The sequence below is a fragment of the Anser anser genome (assembly GCF_964211835.1).
Source record: "Anser anser genome assembly, chromosome: 1".
Lineage (NCBI taxonomy): Eukaryota > Metazoa > Chordata > Aves > Anseriformes > Anatidae > Anser > Anser anser.
The window spans coordinates 46,580,948-46,605,897 of record NC_139720.1 but is presented as its reverse complement, the minus strand read 5'-3'; the positions used below and the strand labels follow the sequence as shown (position 1 = coordinate 46,605,897).

The window sequence follows — 24,950 nt, the reverse complement described above, 5'->3', positions numbered from 1 at the left end:
TTAATACAAGGCTATTACCTATATTTTTTTTGTTTTGTCCAGCCTAAATTAAAAGGACCCCAAATGGGGAATTTTCAGCCACTTCCAGAAGTCTTACACACTGTATCTCTAAGACCTCATTGCTAATTAACTCTGTTCTTCTTTTACTAATCTTATGTCTTTGCTGCCACATACGCCTTTGTGAACAAAATCCAATCCTTCTCCTTCTTTCACATTTTAGTCATTTGCAGACTATTATGTTCCTATTCATGTATGAAAAGTTATACAAATATTCCCCAAATCTGCACCCGTAAGTCAAGCAAGATCTATTTTGTGCTTTATAATTTTTGTATTTTGTCTCTCAAGCTAAAGGTTTATTTGCTTCACTCTGTTTTTTGTTGCTGTTATTTCCCTGAAAATGTTGTTTTCATAATAAAACCTTATATTATTTTTGCACCATATTTCTATAGAGATGATTCAAAGTAAGACAGCTGCCTTCCTAGCCTCTAATAAAATTTTCAATTTGCTATAGCTAAAGCACATTTATAAAGCTGAGTGAAACCACTGTTTTATCAGATTCACCAATAAATACAACCACCTAAGGAACAAAAGATAAAATCTAACATTTAGCCAACCACTAGAACCACTGAGAACTACCACTGAAGAAATTATAGAAGACCTATGGTAGAAGACAAACTACAAAGTGAGTATGACCAAATGCTTCCAATGCAAACAGGTGTGCTAGATCTATAGTAGAAAGAAAGAAAGCAGACAAGAATCCCTAATAAGTATGCTATATATACTGCGATCATATCATTTGCCACTATTAACTTCTACAGCAGGAAAAGCAGACATTTAAATAAAATCATATTGCAGACTGACTATTTGTTGAGGGTTTTCTGAATGCAGAAAGCTGAACTCTGTCACGGCAGCTCTCCTCAAAGTCCCATATTCATTTATGTGTCCCCTTCCCTGTCCTCTTCCTTGTTTTTCTTCCCCATCCCTAGGACCTAAAGAAACATTTTCTTTAGAACACCAGAGATGCTCTTTGCCCAGGGTAACCTCTGGCCACAAAAAGGGCAAGACAGAAAATTTATGTCATTATTAAATGGAATGTTTTCAGTGTTCTGAAAAAGAAGGCAAGGAAGAAAATTGGCACAAATTAGCCAGTTTGGATAATAATAATAATAATGAGGTATAACAGACTAGTCTGAAAGTGACAGTTATTTTTGACACATAGTGGACAGTTGAGGAAAAGTAAATGAAGAAGGAAGAGCAAACCCAGCAATTTGCTACTTTGTGGTGCTTAATTACCACTCCCAGCTTACTTCCTGCCAGAACAGGGAGGAATCATGCTGCTGCTTTTGGCAGAGATTTGTTCCTTGACACCCCAAAATGGAGCAGCCACTTTTGGCAGGTCTTCTTAGAAGGTAATCCAAGTAAGTCACTACACTTTCCATGCTATCTACAGAAGTGAAGAAGGAATAGTATTCACCTGTTATAGTGAAGAAAACACTTGGGGGTTTCCTATACTGAACATGAACCAAAGTTCAAGTGCTGGAAGTAGTTAACAAAAAAGTCACAATCCAGAGTTCATAGAATCTTAGTATCATAAGATTCTATGAGGTTTGGGTTGGAAGGAGCCCTTAAAGGTCATTAACTCCCCTGCCATGAGCAGGGACATCTTTTGACTAGATCAGGTTTCTCAAAGCCGCATCCAGCCCAGGTCTGAACATTTCCGATGATGGCGCATCCACAAGTACACTGGGCAACCTGTTCCAGTGTCTAAACATCCTTAACATGAACATTTTCTTATGCCCATTCTAAATCTATCTTTCAATTTAAAACCATTGCCCCTTGTCCTGTCACTACAGGTCCTGGTAAAAAGTCTTCATCTTATGAGCGCCCTTTTGAAAAGCTGCAATAAGGTTTCCTTGGAGCCTCCTCCTTTCTAGGATGAACAATCCCAGTTTACTAAATCTTTCTTCATAGGCGAAGCATTCCAGCCCTCTATTTAACAGGTCCATGCCTTGCTTGTGCTGGGGACCACAGATATGGGTGCAGTACTCCCGGTGGGCTCTCACCAGAGCATGACAGATTGGGAGAATCACTCCCCTTAACATTGCCCATGGTTTTTTTTGTTGTTGTTTGTTTGTTTGTTTGTTTGTTTTTAAGCATGTACTGCTGGCTCATAACCATTTTTTCATCAACCAGTATCCCCAGGTCCTTCTCTGCAGGGCTGCTCTCAATCAGTTCACCACCCAGTCTGTACTAATACTGCAGACTGACCCAACCCAGACGCAGGACCTTGCATATGGTCTGGTTGACCTTCATGAAGTTCATATGGGCCTGCTCCTCAAGCCTCTGAATGTCCATCTTGATGGTATCCATTCCCTCTAGTGTACCAACTGCACCACTCAGCTTGGAGGTGGTGAGGAAATTGCAAGGGAAATTCCCCACTTGTGAGGGAGTTGTAAGAGACAGTATCTTGGGTTTTTGCAGGACCACTGAAAACTTAATTCTTTATTGACAGAATTATTAAGATAGTAGGAGAAGTAAAAGCACAAGAACAAAATTTTCATTAAGCCTTCATTCAAGTCATTAGAAAGATTGAAGCAAAAAAATGTTACTTTTCTTTAGAACAGAACTCCTTCCAATACCCTATTTGTTGTGCTGTATGTATCCCTGCTGTAGTGGGGTCATATAGGCACGCAGTTACACAAACCACCTGTGAAAACTGACTGCTTTGGTAGGCCAAAACTGACTGAAGATGTTAGAATTAAACAATAAGTTTATTTTATTATTCTAATTTCTATGGGGATACTTGCCTAACAGTAAGTTATACAAAAACTCAAGCAAACTACTGTGCAATAACAACTACCCTAGTCAAATGACAAAATATTTGCCACATTGAATTGTTATTGCACGATAATTATCAGAAATTAATTTAAGTCATTTAAAATGTTTTCATTCACTATAAATCACTCTGAGAATGGCTAAAGCACATTTTAATCAACACACATCATCCTTTGTATGTATTAGTTGGCCTAAGGTATTATGGCAGGTACACCATAAAGATTCATGCCCGCATAGCAGGAGCCATGTCCAGGTCCATCACGGAATGAAAACTCGCCTTATTCCACACAGCACAACAAACACCACAAATCCAAGGGTTTTGCCTTTGCCAATGACCTTTATCCAAGTCCTGGATATGTCAGAATAAATTATTAAAGGCCAAATGCTCCTATCTGAATAGATAACTCACTTTATTTATTTTTTCTCATTTCATTAATGTATAGATTTCACATCAAATTTACTGGGATAATTTCACCAGCATGTGTAATTCAAAATACTTTCACATCAGCAAAGAAATTTGGGGAAAATACCTCAACTCTTCTAGTCTTTATCCATGAGGAGCCATAGTAACCTGATGCTTTCAGAAGAAGGTATTCTTAAATTATGAGCATCTGTGTTCTCTCTTCTATGTTAAATAACACTTGTCTGCCTTTTCCCCAATGTGAGTGAGATGGTTTGCTCATCTTTACTTCATTCTTCTGAGTGACAGTAAAAAGCAGAAATAATTCCTAAATCCAAATACCTGTACCAACAGTGAGCTGCTGTTCAGAATACTATTTGCAACTTTCAGATTGTATTCCTTCGTTTCCCTTTTTTTTTTTGATAGACGTTTAGTACTTAAACATAGAGGTAAACTGTTACTCATAATTCTCAAAGCTTAAAATTAAGAACTTCTTTTAACTTCACTTTGCAAACATAGGTAGACTTGCTGCATAATTTTTCTTGTTTTATATATTACTTTTTTTTTTCTACCCAGCTATAATGTTTTTTGAAATAAAGTTAAAGTTCTGGAAAAGAATAACTGTGCAGAATATATACTAACATATGCCAATGAGCATAAATAACTTCAAAATCAAGCTGAGAAAAATCAATGCATCCAGTAACACAAATTGACAAGATATGTGAAATGCAAATTTAAAACATTAGAAGTTATTTCTGATGCATCCAATAGCATGCCACAATGACTATATTTTGTAAACTCCTACATTCAATGTATTATTATTTGATCCTCCAAAGAATATATTAATCAATTATAGCCTCCACATATCTGGAAACATCTGGCATATATGCTTCCAAATACAAAAAGAGTAAACAATGGTCTTACAAACTGAACACAACCCATAAAAGGGAAGCAGTAAAAACACCAGGATGCATACTAAATATAAAACATGCCAAGTAAACCAGATAATTTCCTACAGTAGACAGCATTGTCAGTTCCTGTCCACAGCCTATTTAGCAATCACTTTTTCTTATTATCTGTCTTTCACAGTCCCAGTTTTAGCAGGGGTGCAGTATCTCCCTCTGGGTTTATTCCTCTGAATGTGGTGACCCAAAGCAAGTCAGTGAGAACCACAAGCACTTCAAAAATTGCTGAGCACTTTGCAGAACTGAAATTGTTGAGTGCCCAGGCAAGACTGACAATGTGAAACACAGGTCATCATCCCCACAGAATACATCTGCACTGTCAACAGTGATAAGCTGCGTACTTAGTTGGAATCAGTCTGGTTTTGAGCATTTATTTTTTGTTGTAGCTAGGTTCTGAATTTCTGCCACATTCTCTCTTTGTATTACAGGAATGTTTATTATTACATAACTGTCAAAGGAAAACAGCTGCACTTTGTGGGAAAATAGTGATTTAAATACCTAAGGCACCCACCTCCTGTCAGACCATAACACAAATTCCAATCCCCCTCCATCAATACCAATGAAGACACCATAGATCCCAAATTCTTCCCTTTCTGACAATATTCTAAGCAGCTTAGTTAAACCAATCTACTGCTTTTAAAAGGGTGGTTGGTGAATTCTAATTCATTATGTTTTAATGACATCTGTTCATATCTGGATTGGACATCACAAGAACAATGTTTAAACTGAGCAACAGCATTCTAGAATATAGGATCAATAGTTTTAGTTTGGTGACATTTTTCAATAAAAAAAAAATCTCCAAGCTACTATGTGATTTGCTTTTACATGAATCCATGCCCGTGCCATTTAAAAGAAAAAAGAAACAAAGAAAAAGAAAAAAAAAGTTGTTCCCATAACCCCAAAATAATCTGTTTAAAACTAATTATTTTCTTTGCCTTATCACGATGAAGGCTTAGCACCAATGTCATTCTCAGGCTTCTCAATTTAAAGATGAAAGGGCATGCAGATGCCAAATGCTTATCCCTACAGGTGAAGAAGTGTCCATGTTGCCCAGTAGTAACTCTTTGGGGAAACTACTTAGTGTTAATGGGCTCCCAATAGAATCCTGTTTTCCTAGACCAGGAGTCAGTGATAAACATTAAAATGTTATTTAGGATCTTGTCCACAACAGCAGTTTCAGAAAGAGCAAAGCAAGAATTTTAAATTGGGAACCTGAGGAGCTCTTCTGAGGCACATTTTATTACCCATATATTCTGTAAAATACTGTGATCAAGTTTTCCTTGAACTTCAGGGGATAAATCATGAACAGAACACGAATGTTGCTTTAGCTTTTAGAAAGAATGAAAGCGTAAGTGAAAAGTTCTGTCATTGGAGGAGGAGAGGAAGGGGAAGGGATGACTAAGCCCTGCAGTTCTGGCACATTAAGGGTAGGGGAGAACTGTCCTGAAGCAGGAAAACAATAACCTAAAAAATAAGAAGAAAAGAAAAGTTATTAAAACAGGCAGAAGAATTCTTCTTTATTTGACTGTTAGTTCAGTTCATAATTGGAAGATTTTTAAATAATATGTTTAAATATATTATTGAATGGTTATTTAAATATTTAAATAACCATTTTAAAATAAGAACTGTGTATATTCTATGGATTTACAATAACAATAATATTTCAGCGGGTCTTTTTCTAATTGTGAAAAGAGTTCCAGGGCACGTACTGGGCAAAATGTCACTGAAAAGAACTTCAGTAGTTTCTGCTGTTAGCTCAAGGTCTAGGCATGGCAGACTTTCATAATAAAATATATGCTACTATGCCTTCCTGCAGAAATTTCAGCAGTGAGAAAAAAATCTTAGAAATTAAATATTTAGCTGCTAGCATGACAAGAGTTAGTTAAGAAATTAAAAAAACTGGATGATGTACAAAGAATAAACAGACTTTTTTTTCTTCAGAAAAGCTTTTTTAATTAAAAATAAACAAACTTGCATTTGATAAAGCAGATAAATTTCTTTAACAGCTATATTTATTATCACCCTCACTTCATGCTTGCAACAGAAAACTTTCAGTAGAGAGGGGTTCAGATGTCATCTCCAAGGAAACTAATTGCATAATGAGCTGATGGGTTTCAGGAAGATATCATTACTTTTCCTTCCTGTTGCCATGGGCTTTGGACGATGCCCATATTGTGTTATTAAAAAAGAAAAAAGCAACCACAACAACAACAACAACAACAAAAACAAACAACTTATTGCTGAAAATTTTCATGTTATTTGATTAACTACTGGAATAAAGAAATGTATTGTTATCGTTTTCTACTAATCAGACAGTATATGCAGTGTTAGGAAGAGAGAACTATTTTAAAGTGCTCTAAAGTAAAATATTATTTTCTATTTAGATCATGAATTGAACTGACAAAATTATGTTAGTGCTTTGGCTGACCTTCTTTGATAGCTAGTTTCTTCATATTTAAGAAAGCATTTTGAAGTTGTTGTTGAAGTGCTTCTGCTGGCTTCTATTGAATCACTATACTGAAATGTTAAGTTTTATTGAAAACTGAATGTTTGTTACGCACAAAAAATATATGTATATATGTGATTATGTGAAAATCTTAGAGGGTTATTTTTTCTGCAAAGTTAATAGTAAACATTTCAGCAAAAGGAGTCTTTTATCAAAATGCAGGTCTTGTCTATACGTTGAAGATTTTCATAGAACAGACCAATCATTTTTGTCCTTTGTCAAATTCTGTCCTGCATTGGTTTATTTTATAATGATTTATGTTGTTGTAACTCTTTTAATTATCAATTCAAGTAGTCCTTGCTACCATTATTCCAAACTGCATTGCTCCACATCTGGTCTCCTCTGCTTAGGGAACTGTGTGCTCTCTTCTGCTCTATGATCCCCTTCATCCTAAGTCATAGTCCCATCTTTTTAAATGTAGATATATCCAAAATTGGCAGCTTGTAATTCTAGCTTGTGACAAGGTCATCAACTGTGAATCTGCTAAATGCATAAGTCCCGTGCTTCTTAACAGCCATGAAAAGATGCTGTTGTTTCACACTTTGGAGAAGAGGCATATATTTTACTTTGCGTTATGTATTTTCTAGCACATTACAGCAAACAAAAAATTCCTATGGGGCCTTGTCAAAGAACTCATGGAGAACTACAGAATATCAAAGACAAAATACCCTTTCTCAGTGCACCAGTCTATTTGCACATGCACTGCACTGGACCAGATTTTCACCTGGCAGTAACCACAGAACCACAATGAGTATTGAGTATTTGGGGTTTGACCTGCAATAAATCATACATTCCTTTGACACCATTTAAGTGACCAGAGTCCAACCAAGTGAAATGTCTGCATTTGGCTGTCTTCATCCTGTTATCTACCCACTAAGAGTATGAACATTTGATAGTCTATAAGAAAGTCAATTGACAATACTGCGGAAAGTCTCTAATCCTGTTGGTACAAAGTGCTTTAAAATAACTAGGTCTCCCATTACTGCTTGTTGAAAAGGATTTGAAAACTTTTCTTCTGGTCTACCTCCATGTTTTGTAAATAATGACAGAACAGAAGATAAATAATCCAGGACCCCAATGTCCTTAAATCCTACAGCTGCTTGGTTTTTTTTCTAATGCTGTAGCCCATTCACAGTATTACTCAAGTATGAAAACAGCGCAGTAAAAGTGGCAACATTTTTTTCTCCACTACATATTTTAATCCCCGATCTGTAAATCAAAATATATTACTTCTCCCTCCTTTTCTGATTTGCTCTGATCTTCATTTTTTTACTTGGCAATGTAACAACATTCAGAAATAAATATTAATGCCCTTGAACCTACCATGGCTATATTTTAAATGAAAAAAAGAATAGTCCAAGAAATATACCAGTATAAAATTAACATAAGGTCACAAATTTGGTGTTGTTGCCCATAACTTGTAGAGATAATAAGATTTTCTTGTACATAAAATTAAATTAAACTACACACTTGAGGTTAAATTCTGTTAATTTAAAAGTTTCTTTTAAAAATCACATAAATGCTGTAAGATATTGTTGTAGCAAGGACTACAAAAGTTTTTTCAATGAATATTCATTTGTAAATAACACATAAATTTGTGACAGGATACACCTCATGATAAATAAACAATTACTACAGATATTACTATTTTGCTTTGCTTTGGAAATGGTGGTATAAAGGAAAAGTTCACAGAAAGAGATCTAGAGCCTTCGTTATATGCTGTGTAGGTAGTCTTTCCCCTAGTTCATCACCATTTTGCAAAAAAGGATGTTTCTTCTGTAGTATTATATCAGAGTTAAGAGAGTAGTTGAAGCTTCATACCCCAGAGAACTGCTGTTGTCTAGACTTCCCATTAGAAGCCTTGTGTGCTCCTATCAGCCCTTCCCTCTGAGTTTATACCTAACTTGAAAGCAGTGCCACTAAAGGCAGGTCATGGTATTTCCAATGTCTCAGCCCTTTTCTATCAACTTCAAGAACCTTTTTGATCTTGTTAACATTCTGGCCAGAATCCCTCTACCTTCCACCTCAAAAAGATAAGGTGAGTGGAACCTGAAGGTATATGAATACGTAACATCCATTTCTTCTTCAGGTGTCCTCTGCCAGTCACAGTATATTTGAATCATAGTTGAAAGGGTATTGAAATACTGTTCTGTCAAACCGAGCAGCTGACCTAGAAGACAGATCTAATTAATACTATTTTGTAAAGTATTAATAGAGATCCTTCAAGGACTGGAACATGTCAGAGACATGCTAACTATATGGCCACTGCTGTTGTCATCAATTCAATCCAAATTCTCAGAGAAGAACAAGTGGTATTGCCCTATATCCCTCTTCTCCATCCTGACTAATCCATCTGGATAATGTCTGAGAAATATCTTTCCGTATTTGTAATAAAGATAAGAGATAAAACAATCCCAAGAAATGCAAACTTAGGTTGCTCTTGAAACATCTTATTCAAATTGTGAATTAAGTGTTAATTAATATGAAATGTGTATTTATAGTCTCATTTATGAACAGGAAGGCTTAGAATGATAAATGGCAAATCAATTGATAAGACTAATACGATAGTCAGAGCCCACCTTATCAAAAAGATCCTAGAGAAGGTCAACATTTCAAAAAAGAGCAGCTGCAACTATTGCTAGCAAATTCCTCTAACCTCTAGAAAAAATGAGTCTTACAAAAGCTGTTGAAAAATACATAAATGAAATAAAAGATAATCCACCAAGTTTTCAAATGGATCCAGGCTATATCCTGGCCAAATGAAGTTCCCATGACAGAACTTCATCTTTTACTGGTGAGTACAAATTAACAAGACCTTTCATACATTTTTAAACTATATCATGTGCAAAGGCAAATTTGTCTGTGGGGATATGTTGTGGTTTAACCCGGCTGGCAGCTAAACACCACACAGCCGTTCGCTCACCCTCCCCCCTCCCTCTCTGGGATGGGGGGAGAGAAACGGGAAAGTGAAGTCTGTGAGTTGAGATAAAGACGGTTTATTAAGACAGGAAAATAATAATAACAATAATAATAATAATAGTGATAATGGTAATAGTATTAACAATAATAATGTGTAAGAAAACAAGTGATGCACAATGGAATTGCTCACCACCCGCTGACCGATGCCCAGCCTATTCCCGAGCAGCCGGCCCCCCCACCCCGGCCAGCCACCCCTATATATTGTTTAGCATGACGTCAGATGGTATGGAATACCCCTTTGGCCAGTTTGGGTCAGCTGTCCTGGGTCTGTCCCCTCCCAGCTCCTGCTGCACCCCCAGCCTGCTCGCTGGCAGGACAGAGCAAGAAGCCGAAAAGTCCTTGGCCTGGTGTAAACACTGCTCTGCAACAATTAAAACATCAGCATGTTATCAGCGCTCTTCTCATCCTAATCCAAAACATAGCACCCTACCAGCTACTATGAGCTACTTAACTCTGTCCTAACTGGAACCAGGACAGGATATAATGTACTTCGGCTGATTAGTGATATTACAACAGTAGATAGAAATTTGTCTAGACACTTCAAGTACAGTAAATATGCAGAAATGCATTGTACTGATACTCACATGGGATCAAGATGTTGGTCGGGGTCTAGTTTAAACATTTAGCTCCCATGATATCTTCCTGGAATTAATCATTCTGCATCTCAGAGAGAGTGGGTTTTCAAGGACCATTTAAATCCTTTATCCCCTGTATAATAAGAAGGCCTGGGTGATAAATTTTCTTATCCTGTTTATGAACTACATCTGGTATCACTGGCAGAATACTGCTGGAGAAATGAAGAAACTTCACATATCTGTTATCTTGTTCATACAGAATCAATTAGTAATACTGCAAGTTATATCTTAATCATGTGTTGTGTAAAAGGAAAGAGCATTTCTCTAGTGTAATGTATTTTTCCTCCTGTTCAGAAGAATCTGATAATGGCAGCTTATCTTTGGCAGTCCTGGGCTGAGGAAAAGGTTGAATATATCTCAGTGAACTAGATCTATTTGAGCCTATTCACGCATATGCATTGGTCCCTGCTGACTTGCTCTCCTATGTTATTATCCTTGCCTGCAAAAAGCAGGAAAATGCGGTATAACATTCATTGGTAACTCTCAGGTTTTATGCCTTTACTAAATCTTTGTTCTAAGAACAACGAAGATCTTTGAAGGAAGAATTAGAAAAAGATACAAAGGAACTAACAGAATGTTTTTCTGATGGTGCATCCCATGATCGCTATGTGCAGAGAACACTTAAACAGTACAACTGCAGCACATCTTTCCAGTGTTCCCTTTTTCATTAAGAGTACATTTTAGTTCTGAAGGTCTGCTGCCAGGTACTATCTTCAGTGTAACAGCGTCCTGTCTTAGATGGGTTGAAATGAAGTTACTAGTCCTACTGCTTTTGAATCCTTTGCCTCCACTTAGTAAGATGTGTTGTAGTCACTGAAAGACTATTGTTACACTGCACTGTAGGGAAAGCACAGTAGAATGAAAAAACTACAAAACAAAATAAAATTAAATCCTAAAATCCTACTCTTCTTTCTGGAGAATACACCATAAGAAAAGGAATGCAAAATGTCCATCTTTTAGCACGAAGCACTGCACAAGATGAAGGGAAAAAGGTGGTACCAGTAGTTAATATTTTGTTACATCTGTAAGGGATGAGAAAGTGAATGAAGCCGGAGAACTGTGTTGCTTTAACGAAGCCCAGCTACGCCTCCAAGTCAGCAGCTGAACAGCAACAGAAGACATATTAAAAGAGAAGAATAAGGGACAAGAACTAGCAAAATGCCAGAAATAGTCAAGAAAATGAAGACTAGACAGGAAAAGTTGTATTCAGGAATGGATACTGGATATGACGCAGAAGTGAGCTCAGTGAAGAACTTTGATTGACAATGGTTAAGTGTATCAACATGTATCAGCCTATCTGACACTGTCCTGAAAACACCTGAGAACACAGACCACTGAAAGTAATTTAATTCTTCTAGTTGCTCTAGACAGATCCTCTTCATGCTGTGAATCACAACAAGCATGCCTATAATCCCTCTAAAAATTGTAGTAGTTCACAGTTGTACAAATATTCATCCATCCTGCACATTGACTATTTCCACATTACTTCTGTTTTCCAGCTTCTATGTTGTTATATATCAAAGCTTAGGGATGTAGTCATGGCACCAAGCCTGTAAGAGTTTAAGAAGCGTTTGGACTATGCTTTTAGTCATATGGACTGAATTTTTGGGTAGACTTCTGTGGTGCCAGGAGTTGGACTCGATGATCCTTCTGGGTCCGTTCCAACTTGGAATATTCTATGATTCTATGAAAACTATAAAGCTTTATTGCTCTTTAGAATTGCATTTAACTGAAAAATGCCATTAAGTTGCATAGCTCTCTAATAAAGTATTTTACTAACAAAATCGAAGTAGATACCTTGGTCTGCAATAATTTCATACACAACATTACACATGCACAACACAAAATCTGCTTTCCAAACAAAGCACAGTGCTTACTTGGTCATGATCCTTACATCCAAGAGGACATATGAAGAAACAGCTTTGCAGTCTGCTGAGAGACTTTAGAAAGCCTCTCCATATCTGGTCCCCAACCATCACCTCTGTGTAAGCATCTTTCTGATGTGCAAACACCACAAATATCTACCATATGAAATAAATATTACTCTGTAATTTGGGTAGAAGCACCTTACTTCACCATATAAACAGCAAAAAGTTTTGTGAAAGAAGGAAGCATGAGACAAGGTGGATCTTTTCAAATATGGTCTGGAATTATACCACTATTATCATCTATCTCAGGGAACAGTTTCATTTTTCATTGTGTGGAGCAGGGTGAAACTTCAAAATGTCATGGTACAATGGACCTTTTCAGATACTTGTTAATGTTAATGGATCGATCATACCTAATCAACTAGAACTTGTAGTGTCTTTTGCCCAGTGCAGAGAGGGCAAATATTAGCTATGTATGACTATATAATGTAGGGACAAAAAACTGTAATTTGTCTTTTTTACTCCAAGTTTCATGGATGATGCAGACTTGTTTTGACTTATCAGAGCACCCGTCCGTATTAAAATACCCCCATGGCTGTTTTACCAACATTAAAATGGCTGACTGCAAAGAAAGAGAGTTGCTAGATGGTAAAGGATACATACATTTCACATCTGAGACGACGCGATTAGAGCCCAAGATAGTGTCATTTAGATTTACAGGCAGATAGCCTTCTGTGTTCTGAAGTGTCCAAAAAATAGCCTTATCCCACCAGCTGAAGGCACTTCAGAAAAATATCCTGTAGAAGTAATGGCTGGGCTCATCTCTATTCTCTTCTTTATGCATGAAGGTTCTGATGCTGTTCCATACGTTCCAAAGACATTAGCCATCATGATTGTTATCTGTTCACCATAACCTATTCATATGCCTTGCACAGTTAATCACCAATGTTCCCACCTGCTGTTTAACATTATTTTGAAATCTGTTTAGAAATAATTGGAAAATATTACAAGCTAAAAGGAAAAGAATGAAGGAAGCAGTGGTGTTTGATTGTAATTTCAGGAATTTTATTCAGTAGATATCTCAATATTCACCATGGCAAAATCCCATGATGTGTCAGTACCTGTCCAGAATATTATGCAATTGTTATTAAAGGCACTTTTCAAGAGATACAAGCTTTGTAACATAATTTCTAATGAGAGAAGGAAAAAACCTGGAAAAAATGAAACTTGGAAAACTTAGTATATAAAACCACAAAAAGTCATCTTACTGAACCTACCCTAAGTAAGTAGACCGTTGCTGATTTTGTGTGTTTAAGTACATGTAAAATTGTTTTTAATATTAAACTTGATCTATCTTTAATAAAAGAAAAAGTAATGTCCCATAGTAGGATCTGTTTTGCCCTATTACTAGATTCAAAAATATGCAGACTAGCTTTTTTTTACATGAAAAGATACATTTTTGATTGTTATATAATAAGTAGAAAGTGAAAAAAAACACCACCTTTTAACAGCTAAAATATATTTGAAATGTATTTTGCCATTTAACAATAGAATTGCAAAAAAGACATTTAGATATACAGGATCTGTCAATAACTAGCTTAGAGAAAAATAAAGTTAAAAATGACCTTCTCTCAGGAATGTAAATAGAAATTAATTAATTATCTAGTAATTTTGAGATTTTCCACCTTTTGATCCCCTTCATTATTCATTTTCCTGTGAATTGTTCTTTGTAATTTTCTCTTAGTATTTTTTAATCTGTTCATTATTATATATTCTTTTTTTGTTCATGTTCACAGTTAGCTCAGTTTTTCTCTCTTATAACTGATTCCAACTGCCTATGTATTTTTTCAAACCATTTTTGGTCATCTTGTTCATTCTTTCAAGCTCACATTCCATTACTGGATAAGCATATCAGTTCCCATTGCAAACTTCCCCACAGTTCTGCCAGCATTCTTCAAACCATTTTTGGAAGCATCAGTTCTGCAGACATGTGAATAATTTTGTCTTGAGTACACATAGTTTTTAACCAACATCACTGACAATTTGTGACAAATATAGAAGCTAGAATGGCAGCCATGAAATACGTTTCATATAGTCCACTCCAGAGTCACCAAGTGTCAGTATTAACAGCTTGGTATTAACAGCTTTTGCCAGCTTTGAAGGATTTCAGATCTGAAAATAAAGCACAGGCTCTGAATGATACTCTTAATTCCTCAAACCATCTAGCTGCAAGTAAATGTAAATGAGAATGTATGACCTAAAAGGAATTCTCTCTTCCTTGCTACTCAAAAAAGCAATATCCTTATCAATGTAGATAAAATATCACCATGTATCACCACACTACACAACTGATACCACTGAAATTTTAAAAGGACTTAATACTGAATTGCACAGAATTATTAGGCACTGCTACTACTGTAGTATTACAGTAAACACAACATGAATATTGTTCTTTGTTCTGTATAGCACGTCCTGGTCTTGCACTGTTCATCTGCCTCCAGTCCCTTGACCTCCTAATGCTATTCCTTCTGAAAGCTGAGTTGATTCCACCTCTGTAGTTCCCCAAAGTGAGGATGTAAAATGCCTGAAAGACACCATTTCCCTCAGCCTGCAGTATTCCCCCTAGTCCCTCACAAATGCTGAAACAGACAACAGCTGTGAGCTGGTGTCCTAAAACCCAAGAAGGCAGTGGATAAAAGGCATTTAGGGGCCCATATTGCAGGAAAAGAGTGTAGGAGGAATGTGGCATCGCAGCATGCTAACATTGCTAACTGCAGCCTTCACCATATGGTACAGTTGACCCATGATCCTAGACCACTGAGATCAGATTAGTTGGACAGTAGGAAAGGGAGAGAGAGAAAAATCCCACCTCAGGCCCTTGAAACTTTGAGGCTCTTCAGTCCAAAGATTTAATAGAACAGCAATAACTTAGGGCTACCATGATTCTCTTTTGTTACTATCATTATCAAGACAGCATCAAATTATATAGTTCATTACTAATGCAACGATACTCTTCTAAGATACAAATACTTATCTATTATTTTGTGCTCCATGAGCTGTTTCCCACAATTACATATCTTATCAGAATATCTTGCTACAAGTCCTAAACATTAAAAAGGGAATGGAAGCAGGAATAACACTAACACTGAGCAACAGTCTTTTATAAGTAGATGCAATGTCAGTGCCTAAGCATTGGAGTAGATGAAGGTTTTAAAAATAGTATTTTGTTGGACTTCACATTGATTCCTAATGCCACTTCTCTGTCTTTAAACCTTTTTTTTTTTCTTATCTTTACCTCTATTTGTTCCTTTTCACTCCTATTTCTATGATGTTCAGCATTCTGCTGTTCTTCCTTCAGCTTCTAGACTGACAGCAAAAGCAAAGCTATTTGGGCTGTGCTCCTGTACAACAGCACTTTCCCTTTGGCAAAGAGACAGCAATAAAGACAGGCTCTCATCAGCATCATGGCATTGCTACCTTGTGATCAAGTGCACCTTAGAAGTCTGAGGTGCATTTCTCAACCATGAGAAAAAAAACATGCACCCCAATGTACACCTGACAGTATTTACACTTACTTCCTGCTTCTTGGATTTTTTTCTTGTAAAATTCTACACTGCTGAAAGAATGAGAATGGTATTTCTCTCTTGAAAAGAGAAAAAAGCAAAAACAAAAACAAAAACACCCTCTTCCCTTCCTTTCTAATGAACATTTTTACGAAGCTTGGAGTTTTATTGAACTTTTTTTCTTTTCTCATATGCCCCTACAATTATGCAATAATGATTTATGATTTCTTTTCTTGCCAGTAGAGTCTCTAAGGAACAATGCCTTTCAAACTTCTCATTTTCAAAACTTCACTGTTTTCTATCAGTGCAAAGTCTAAAATGTAACCTTGCAGTGTGAATCCAACAAAATTACTGCCTCCTCAAATAAAAGGAAATGACAGAACATTCAGAGTACTTATAAAATAATTTCAGATATATTTTTGGAGTCATCTGGGAAAAATGGCACTACGGTAGCTAAAAATACTGATTTTTACCCTGAGGCAGACTACATATTCCAAATGAGAGACTTAACTTTGAGAAGGATTTTGAATTTTTACAGTAACTGTATTGACTAATTCTGAGTCTTATTTGAAGAGAAATGGAGGGAAAAACAGGAAAGAATAACATAAACAGTTCAACTGAGTAGAAGAAATCCTAACATGAAAAACGGAAATGTACTCCATCTGGAAGAGAAGTTTCTAAACATAGAATATTAGGTTATATGGTTCATGATTAAGATCTGGCAAAAGCCTTCTTTTCTCTGGCAGAACAGACAGTATCTTGACTCTTGAATAATATTCATGATACTGCTGCTGAACAGAGAAGCTTATTAGCTTCTAGGGATATGAAGTTCTGGATCCCCTGGGAAGAGGCCAATATCTTGTTTGAGTTGAATACATTTCACAGATGAAGAGGAGGAAGAAGAGAAAAAGATCTTGCCTATTTACTCTGGATGCTATCAGGTTTGGCACAGCTCCTCACAGTGGGCTGATATCCTTGGGCTAGCAAATGTCAGTAATAGTTTTATTTCTTTGGTTGAAAGGACATAAAAATCTGAGTCTGTACCATAACTTATTTGAATTTGTAATTAATCAATATATGTTGCCCAAACTGGAACAAGGAAGAAACACTGCTTGAAACATATCACACATACACACACACACACATAAAAAGCCCTTCAACTAGTTTCTATAGTTTTGTTCTGTAGGCAGTTGTGTGAAATTAGTGAAATCACCTCATTAGTGAAATTATGCAAGATAATCTTGAAAAATCTTCTGGGTATCATAAGGGATTTGAGAGCGATGACAACTGAGGAATCATTTACCTAGGCACTTTAGGCACTACAACAGAATTTCCTTTGTGTCAGATGAAAAAAAAAAAAAAAAAAAAAAAGAATGAGGAACAGGTAATATCACTCAGAATCATATATGAAAGAGTAAAAAAAATCTTCTATAATTGGTTATCTTTAATTTTTTACCAGAGAACCTTTTTTTACCAGAGAACCTTTTCAATTTTGCCTGTGCATCACAGTTCAGTACACCATAGTTCAGTGACTAGCAGCATCATAATCTCACCAGACTGGGGATGTGTCCTGTCCAACATATACAACTTCTTGGTAGGATAAATTAAAGAAAGCAGAGTGCAATAAGGCTATATTGCTTTTTGCTAGGTAAGTTGTTTATCACTCTCTTGTAAACAACCAAGAGGTTAGGGCTTCACAAAGCCATCTACACCAGGCACTACAGCTCCCACTAAGACTACATTCCATGTTTAACTATTGCCTTGATTAATCAAGAAATGGAAGTATTGAACTTATGAAAGTGCACATATTTTTCTAATTATTTCATTTTTATAGTTTTTTTTTTTGGCTAAATATGTTGATCATTTTCTTCTAGTTTTGTGATCATTATCAATTCAAAAATTTAAAATATCAGAGATAAAACAGTCTCACTGTTTTGCATTCTCATTCTCAGATTCTGTTTTTTGCTTATGATGGTAATACTTTCAGTTAAATGAATTTCTTGCCTTAATTAGTCTCCATGTGCACAATAAAATATGAACATAAAGTGGATAAAAATGTGCACGTGGGATAGTTTATTCATCTTGGAGACATTTGGAGAAGATCTCTTTTAATACTTAACTGTTTTCTTAGATTTCTCAGTGGCTGCAGGACGTTCAGTATCAACCTTGCCTTTTCAGGGAGAACAAGCAAACTGGAATCCACTCAGTTCGGGAAATACCAAGAATAAAGACTAGTTGTAAAACTGATGTGGAATAACGTAAGCCACAAGTAATACAACAGTGTGGTAATCTGAATTTTCCAGTATGCATGCTGCATTTTTTCATATGAAATTTCATATCATGCAACTAATTATGAATCAGAGGAATTAGTTCTGTGAATTAAAAGAGATGACTGGATAGATTAGATAGCATAAATGTTAATTAAAATGAGATGAAAATATTTTAGGAAGATTTCATGAGCAGCTTAGTTTGTATTGGCCTGTTAAGAATGTCAGCAACGCTTTCTTCAGTCAGAGTATGGAAGCTTTTCTCCTCTTGAGAAGAAATGTTGGAGGATTTACTGCAGTCCAGCTGGATGCAGGAGGCACCTCATCTTCCTCCGGAAGACTGCAGAAAGCCATTTTTCACTGTAGGCCTTGGGCAGCTGGTTTAGCAGGGAGTGAAGAGAATGAAGGTAAAATGAGCTAAAATAGCTAGAAAAGTAGATTCTAATATTTGAATGCAGAAATACACATGCTGCAGCTGTGGCATTACAGAGGCAATTAAATGGGTGTTCCATAATCTTCACTTGACTCACAAGCCAAATGGAATATACCATTTCAAAATTCTGCAGATCTGCCTTCATGCACTACATACATGAATAAGCACTGTATAATAATGTGCTATCTCCAGATTAGTGGATACAACATGACTAAGCGTGCTATTTTAATCACCTTTGCAATGATGATTACTCTACCGTAAGACTCTTCTGAGAATCTTTAATCTAAAACTAGTCATTCATCTCCATTTCTTCCTTGTCACAATCCACCCAGATGCTGTCTAATGTGACCTTTCTACTCCTATTTCACTGTGCCGTTTGCCAGAAGATTATTTTAAATCTGTATCGTCCTTAGTAACAAATATGCCTTATCTGTCTCTTTATCTAGACTGAAAAAAAGAGTGGTTATCTTGATATCTATGATAATCTGTCTAAAGCAGTAGAGTGAAAGGGACTGCACAGGAAATATTTTCATGTCATTTAATTCTGCCTCTCCAGTCTGTTTCACCTTTGTTTTTAAAAATGGAAAAAGGAAACAGACACAGGGTATTTATATGGAAGGCAAGGAATACCTGATAAAGCTTCCCTATTCGTTAAAATGTTGTCAGTAGTATACTATCTCTGTAAATTCAGTTGCTGAAGGAATAACCTTTATATTTCTTTTATGCTACAAAATTTGTGTACTGATAAATAACAATGATCTTTAGCTATTGTCTGAGGACATGAAGCTCATACATGAAAACAAACTGCAAAACCTGTGTTTATTTGGTGCCATTTAGTTTGCTACATCTTCACTACTTTATTTTTACTTAATATAGTAAAATAATGATGATCACAAGCTGGTGATCTCAGAGGGCCTCAGGTAAGCCAGCAACATCCTTGTATAAGAATTATGTTAAAGGGGCTTACCCAAAATTCAAATGGAGGGCTGTGTGTTATCTTCTGTTCTTTACAGAAAGTGTAGAAGAGGTGATGGACCAAAAACTCCTACATATTTGAGAGCTCCCATTCTGCTATGCTCCAACAGATGGCAGGGCTTCCAGGAATTTCTAGTGTTTTTCCTGCTGGGATCCTATGTAAGGTATGGTTGTCCCTCTGCGTGAAAAAAAGGCAGAAGAACAAGCCATCATAAAACATAAGGGATATCCTTGTGTATTTTGTTAAATTAATTTACATAGTAAGAGAAGGAGAAAGCTGTAGTTACTCTTTTTGGTTCTAGATAGTGTTGCTAAATTTTTAAGCACATCTCTACAAAGGGCAAAATAGAAAAGTTCATTTTGTTCTAAAGATAGTGTTTGTTGTCAGAGCATTATCTGTTCTAAGTGTTGGAATTGCTCTGGAAAAATACCATTCATTTAATTGTGTCTATTGTATATTCAAGACAATAATTTACTAGGGACACCTTCATAGTTTTGTGTAAGGTTGCCAGAAGGAACATCTGCTAACAACTAGAAATGAAAACCAGACAATTAAAATATACAAACAGGAGAGGGATAGAACTTCATGGAAACTCTGGACATACTCTGCCCTCAGTTACTTTCATGTAGTTCCAGAATCACTCTTCAGAAATTTAATAGTTACTTTGAAATGAGAAAATATAACTGAACGCAGTATTTGGTTATAAGGTTTGGAAACACATTGTTATTTTCTGCCTAAGAGTATAGAAGTGAATGGAAATGAAGGTTAAAATATACTAACCTCAGTAAATTTAACGGATATTATGCAAGATACCATTTTACTAATCACCTTGCTGATAAAAGTAGCCCTAGCAATGCCACTTGAAAAGAGTCTTTACAATTATTATTGACAATTAAGATGTATGAATAAATGTTTCTGATGAAGCAAACTTACATAGTAGTGAATTGAGTTGAATAAACTCATTTGAACACTTAAAACTTTCTGTTAAATATATGTAATTTTCCTCTGGTGAGACTACTATACAGTTGTTTTTAGTTACCAGAGAGCACAAAAATTCCTAGTGGAAATCACAGAGTATATGTAATTCTTACATGCTTCTAAACTCGAACTCTACAAAGAATTTAAGCATGTTCTGAGTTTTGTATGTATTATATTTTATTATGTATTAAATTTGACTCTAATGACATCAGGAGTGAGAGTCTATACTAATAAACATATTCTTATATCTAACTTTCTTTTTAAATTATACTAACCTCTACACAGCTGTGGAGCATGAAATCAATAGTTTTTGTTTGTTTCTATCTCTTCCACAAATTATTAGAGGTAAAGGGCAGGTCAACCAAAATGTAATAAAGTATTTCATTCCATTAGGGAGTGTATGAATTAAGTGAACAGGTCAAAAGTGACCAGCTTAATTCAGCATGATGTATCAGCAAAACAGAACAGCTGCCTTGGGGTATTAGTGAATCAGAGCTTTAATTTTTAATCATTGTGTATAATTACTCATATGTCAGAAAGACGATTTAGTTATAGAAGTTACAGTATGAGAAACATATGTACATCTTAACTCTATCATAGTCAAGTATTAGTTCAGGTTCCTTTAATGTTATCAGAGTAAGCAAACTACTACTAAAAAAAAGAAAAAAAGAAAAAAAAAAGAATATTTAGTTGCATCAGATATTTTGGGCTAGCATGCAATGCAATGTTGATCACATAAACTCAGCCACTAAAGAAGACTTAGTACCTTTCCCTAACCACAGTGCAAAATACCTAAAACTTGCAAATGAGCTTTTCTAAATCCCCCTCCACCATTTTTCATCATTAAAATATTTCAATTATAAAGTCATTCTAAATAAAGTCCTCCTTCCAGGGGAATTCACAGAAATTTCTGATAAGTATGTCAAAGCACATTTGAAATGGCCAGTTAATAAGAGAGAGCTAACTGAAAAGCATTTCCATAAATACTTACTTGGAAAAATTGTGACTCTACCTTGGCTGTGTTTGGACTCATTCTAAGTATAATTTCATGTTCCTATTCAGACAAAGGATTCAAATAGCAGAATAGTCCACAGAAAAGGACCTTTAAAATGAGTATTGGAGAATAAGAGCACAATAAATTTTGAACCTGTAAATGTGACTACTAATAAACTTTGTAATTTTCTTTTAACCAGTCTTGGAAAAATAGTATATGACTCATACATCCAATCAAAGCTCTTTAAAACAGCTTAGATGTTGAATTTCAAATATTTGTAATCGTGAACAGTATATACACTAAAACTTACTCATAGAAATTATCTCATGAATTTAGGAAAATTATAAGATGTTCATGACAAAATCACATGCAGAAATTGAGCTGAAACTAACTGAATACATTATTCACTGAGAGTTATTTCTAAATCTCTAGTCATCACCAACCAATATGAGGTACTAAGCTTGTGAAGAAAGAGTAAAAATACTTTAAGCAAGAATAGTATCATACATAGTAGGCAATGTGCACATCCTTCCTCACAAATTTATTACTTACATTTTTAGATATGACAAAATACAATCAGGCTTATTTACATTGTTTTCCATTTTTATTATAATTTTTGAGAGAGATCAGCATTGTTACAACTACTGGAAGAATGCTCCATGACATACAGTGCAAAGAGAAGAAAATAAACTTTGTGCAAAAAGTTTATTGTAAGAATGCTTTTGCTTTTAGCTTTCCAACAATTTATTGGAAGAAAATAAAAAAACATAAAACACAACAGTAAAATGACAGAGTGATTGATTATTAGCTCATAATCAATATGCACTATATATTTGGATAAACAGTATGGTCAGAGATCTCTGTGCAAACACCACAAAGCAGCAATGGAAAAAAAAATTGTTCAATTTGACAATGTATAGAAAAACTACTTGCAAACTTTGAAACTGTTAACTTAGCATAAAACCTTAACCTGCAGCCTAGGGCCAAGAAGATGTACTCCATCAGCCCAACAGTATGGCTTTAGACCTACAGTCAGTGAAGTGGTTTGGGCACAGATCGCTTAACCCCTGACTAAAACTGCTTTCTGTTGCTGAGTAGTCACTAGAGACAGAAAGAAACCTGAGTGAGAAAAGCAACCTTTAAATTGGAGATTTGCTAATATTTCCACCCTAACCAAAAACAAATGGCTAATGTGACAGTGCTTTGAGATGGAGCTGTGAATTGCCTCCAAAAGAAATCTGTTTAAGACATTCTCCAGGGGAAGGGTGAAGTTTGTTCCAAGAGCCAGGAGCTCAGTTTGAACTTTGGGGATAATGGTCCACATTAGCGCTTTTTAATGTTTTCTGCCTCTGCCCAAGAAACTGTGAGAAGACAGCTCTCTCTCAAGTCTACAGGGGACAATTACATACAGCTGTAAAGTGGAACAGCTGGATTAGTAGGTATTAAAAACAATTTATTTGAATATTTTTTACTTCAGTGCTTGCAATTTTTAAATTCACATTCGTAATTCATGTAGATGATTCTGAGAATGGCCTGAGAGGCAGCAGCGCAGGAAGAGGAATAGATATGGTATCAGGTATGTCAAACAGGCAGAACATTTCTGGAGCAGAGAGAGCAAGTGGGAGAAAGAGAAAATGCAGTGCAACGCACTTCAAAGATGACACTTATGAAGGGGTCAAAGTTCAATATTAAAATTGATGATTTCCAAAATTTGAAAACACTGAGAGCTTCTTTAATTCATCACTGCCCTATAATTCAGTCTCATGATTCACCCCTGGAATACACCATAACATGAATATTTGCCAATAGATGACTTACACTCATTCACACCTACTTCTCCAATGGAAGACAGAAAGAAAACATGAAGGGCAAGCAGCCTATGGAAATAAAAGAATGGTTTCAGAGAAAAACTAGTCTTTGCTCACTAACAGCAAAACTGTGCTTCCCTCTTCATGTTTTGTTGCAGTCCTGATGCTATAACTCAGACAGAAAGAGTGAGCCTGTGCTTGTCATTCCTATAGTCCAAGGTAAATGAGGTTTCTAAGAACTAGAAGATGAAGATATCTTGAAACACTTTTATTCCCTCAGGAAAAGCCAGCCACAGTATGCTGGGTACGTGGCAAACAGGCAGGCAGTAACTTCACTCTGGCATGTTGGCAAAAAAGCAGAGTGACGGGACAAACATGGGTACCATTCTCTGGCATATATAAAAAGCTAGACATATTAAAGCAACATGAGTGTCTTAAAATGGAGACACTTCTGTTTGTATGATAGGAAGGAAGAAAGAAGGTTGTTGCTTGTATTTTTGTTTTAATAAGAGGAGACCATGAGGAAGTGGTACAGGGACTTGAAAGACTGCCTTCCAAAGGGTGCAGATTCCTCTAGAAGGCTCTCAGAGCTTGTCTCAGAAAGCTGAACCAGTATCCTCTCAGGATATCAGGATATATCATGTTGGAGAAGAAGGGATTGTTAGGCATGTTATTTTTGCATATCTTGTTGGATAACAGACGAGACTCTTTCATTTTGAAGAAAATATTTTTCCACCTTTTTTTTTTTTTTTTTTTTTTTTTTTTTTAGGAGACAGAAGTGTTCTGCTTATCTACTAATTCAGATTTGATATACAGCACACTTGACCAGGAACAGTCACAATACAAGATTAGTGACAACTTGGCTATGAATGTTGCTAAGTGTTTTCTTTCTTCAAAAAACTGAGTTTAGGAGATGATTTTCTCTTTCTAGCTTACCTTCTTCTGTAATATTTCTTTTTGATGTTATTGGTCCCTGTTCTTTTTCAGTACTGTTTTGAGATGCTGAACATGGAATCTCTATATAAAGTCAAAGGGGTTCATATCCTATTCTTGTTTACTACCTTCCCCTTACTTATTCTCTTGGACTGTTTCAATCCAGGCTACCTTCAAGACTCCTTGTATAAAAGGAGGAAGACATCATCCCTTGTTCTTCTGTTCTTCTTGAAGTTCAGTGGCTATGCAGCTGACCTCTCCTCTGGCTTCCTTCTGTTGTAAGACCATATGCAATGTCTTCTCACTTTCAACTGCAATATCTTGAAAAGAAATGAAAGGTTTGAGGGGGTTAACAGCAATATTCAATGTAATGCATTTCTCATCAAGTTTTAAATATGCAATATGTGAAAGATAAGTTGGCAGTGGAGCAACATTGATTCAGAACCTCTGAGAACCTAACACGTACTATTGATAAGTCACCTTATTGGGAATACTCCTTGTTAGAGGACCAAATGCTATGTCAGGCTACAGCAGTAGATACTGCAAATCTGCACTCAGTCCTAATCCAGGAGGTCCTGCTTGCACTAGTTAGCATCAATTATAGAAGATGTGGAAGACCTCTTGGCCTTGCAAGCTTTAGTTTTCAGTATTAGCAAATACTGTAAATAAAAGTCAAACTTACTAAACCAGCACAGTGAAAAAGTCTTGATAATGTGAAGCAGCCAACAAAGTAATCACAGACTGAAAACAGGATAGGCAGCTATTCCAGTGCCATCATCCGAGCACCTTCTTTAATCATTAATAGTAATT

The 24,950-nt window shown here is 35.9% G+C and overlaps 1 protein-coding gene across 7 annotated transcripts in view; it reads right to left on the bottom strand.

The window, feature by feature from the left end:
* Nucleotides 1–24,950, bottom strand: part of ANKS1B (ankyrin repeat and sterile alpha motif domain containing 1B) — a 440,891-nt gene that overhangs the window by 105,309 nt on the left and 310,632 nt on the right. The window contains exon 1 of one of the 7 annotated variants that reach the window (XM_083852395.1): nucleotides 16,965–19,229. The exons of the other annotated variants lie outside the window; for them this stretch is intronic. Within the exon in view, the coding sequence (XP_083708521.1) occupies nucleotides 16,965–17,015 (51 nt within the window). The 5' untranslated portion in view covers nucleotides 17,016–19,229. Of the gene's footprint in view, nucleotides 1–16,964; nucleotides 19,230–24,950 lie in introns of those variants that run through there. 7 annotated transcript variants of the gene reach the window in all.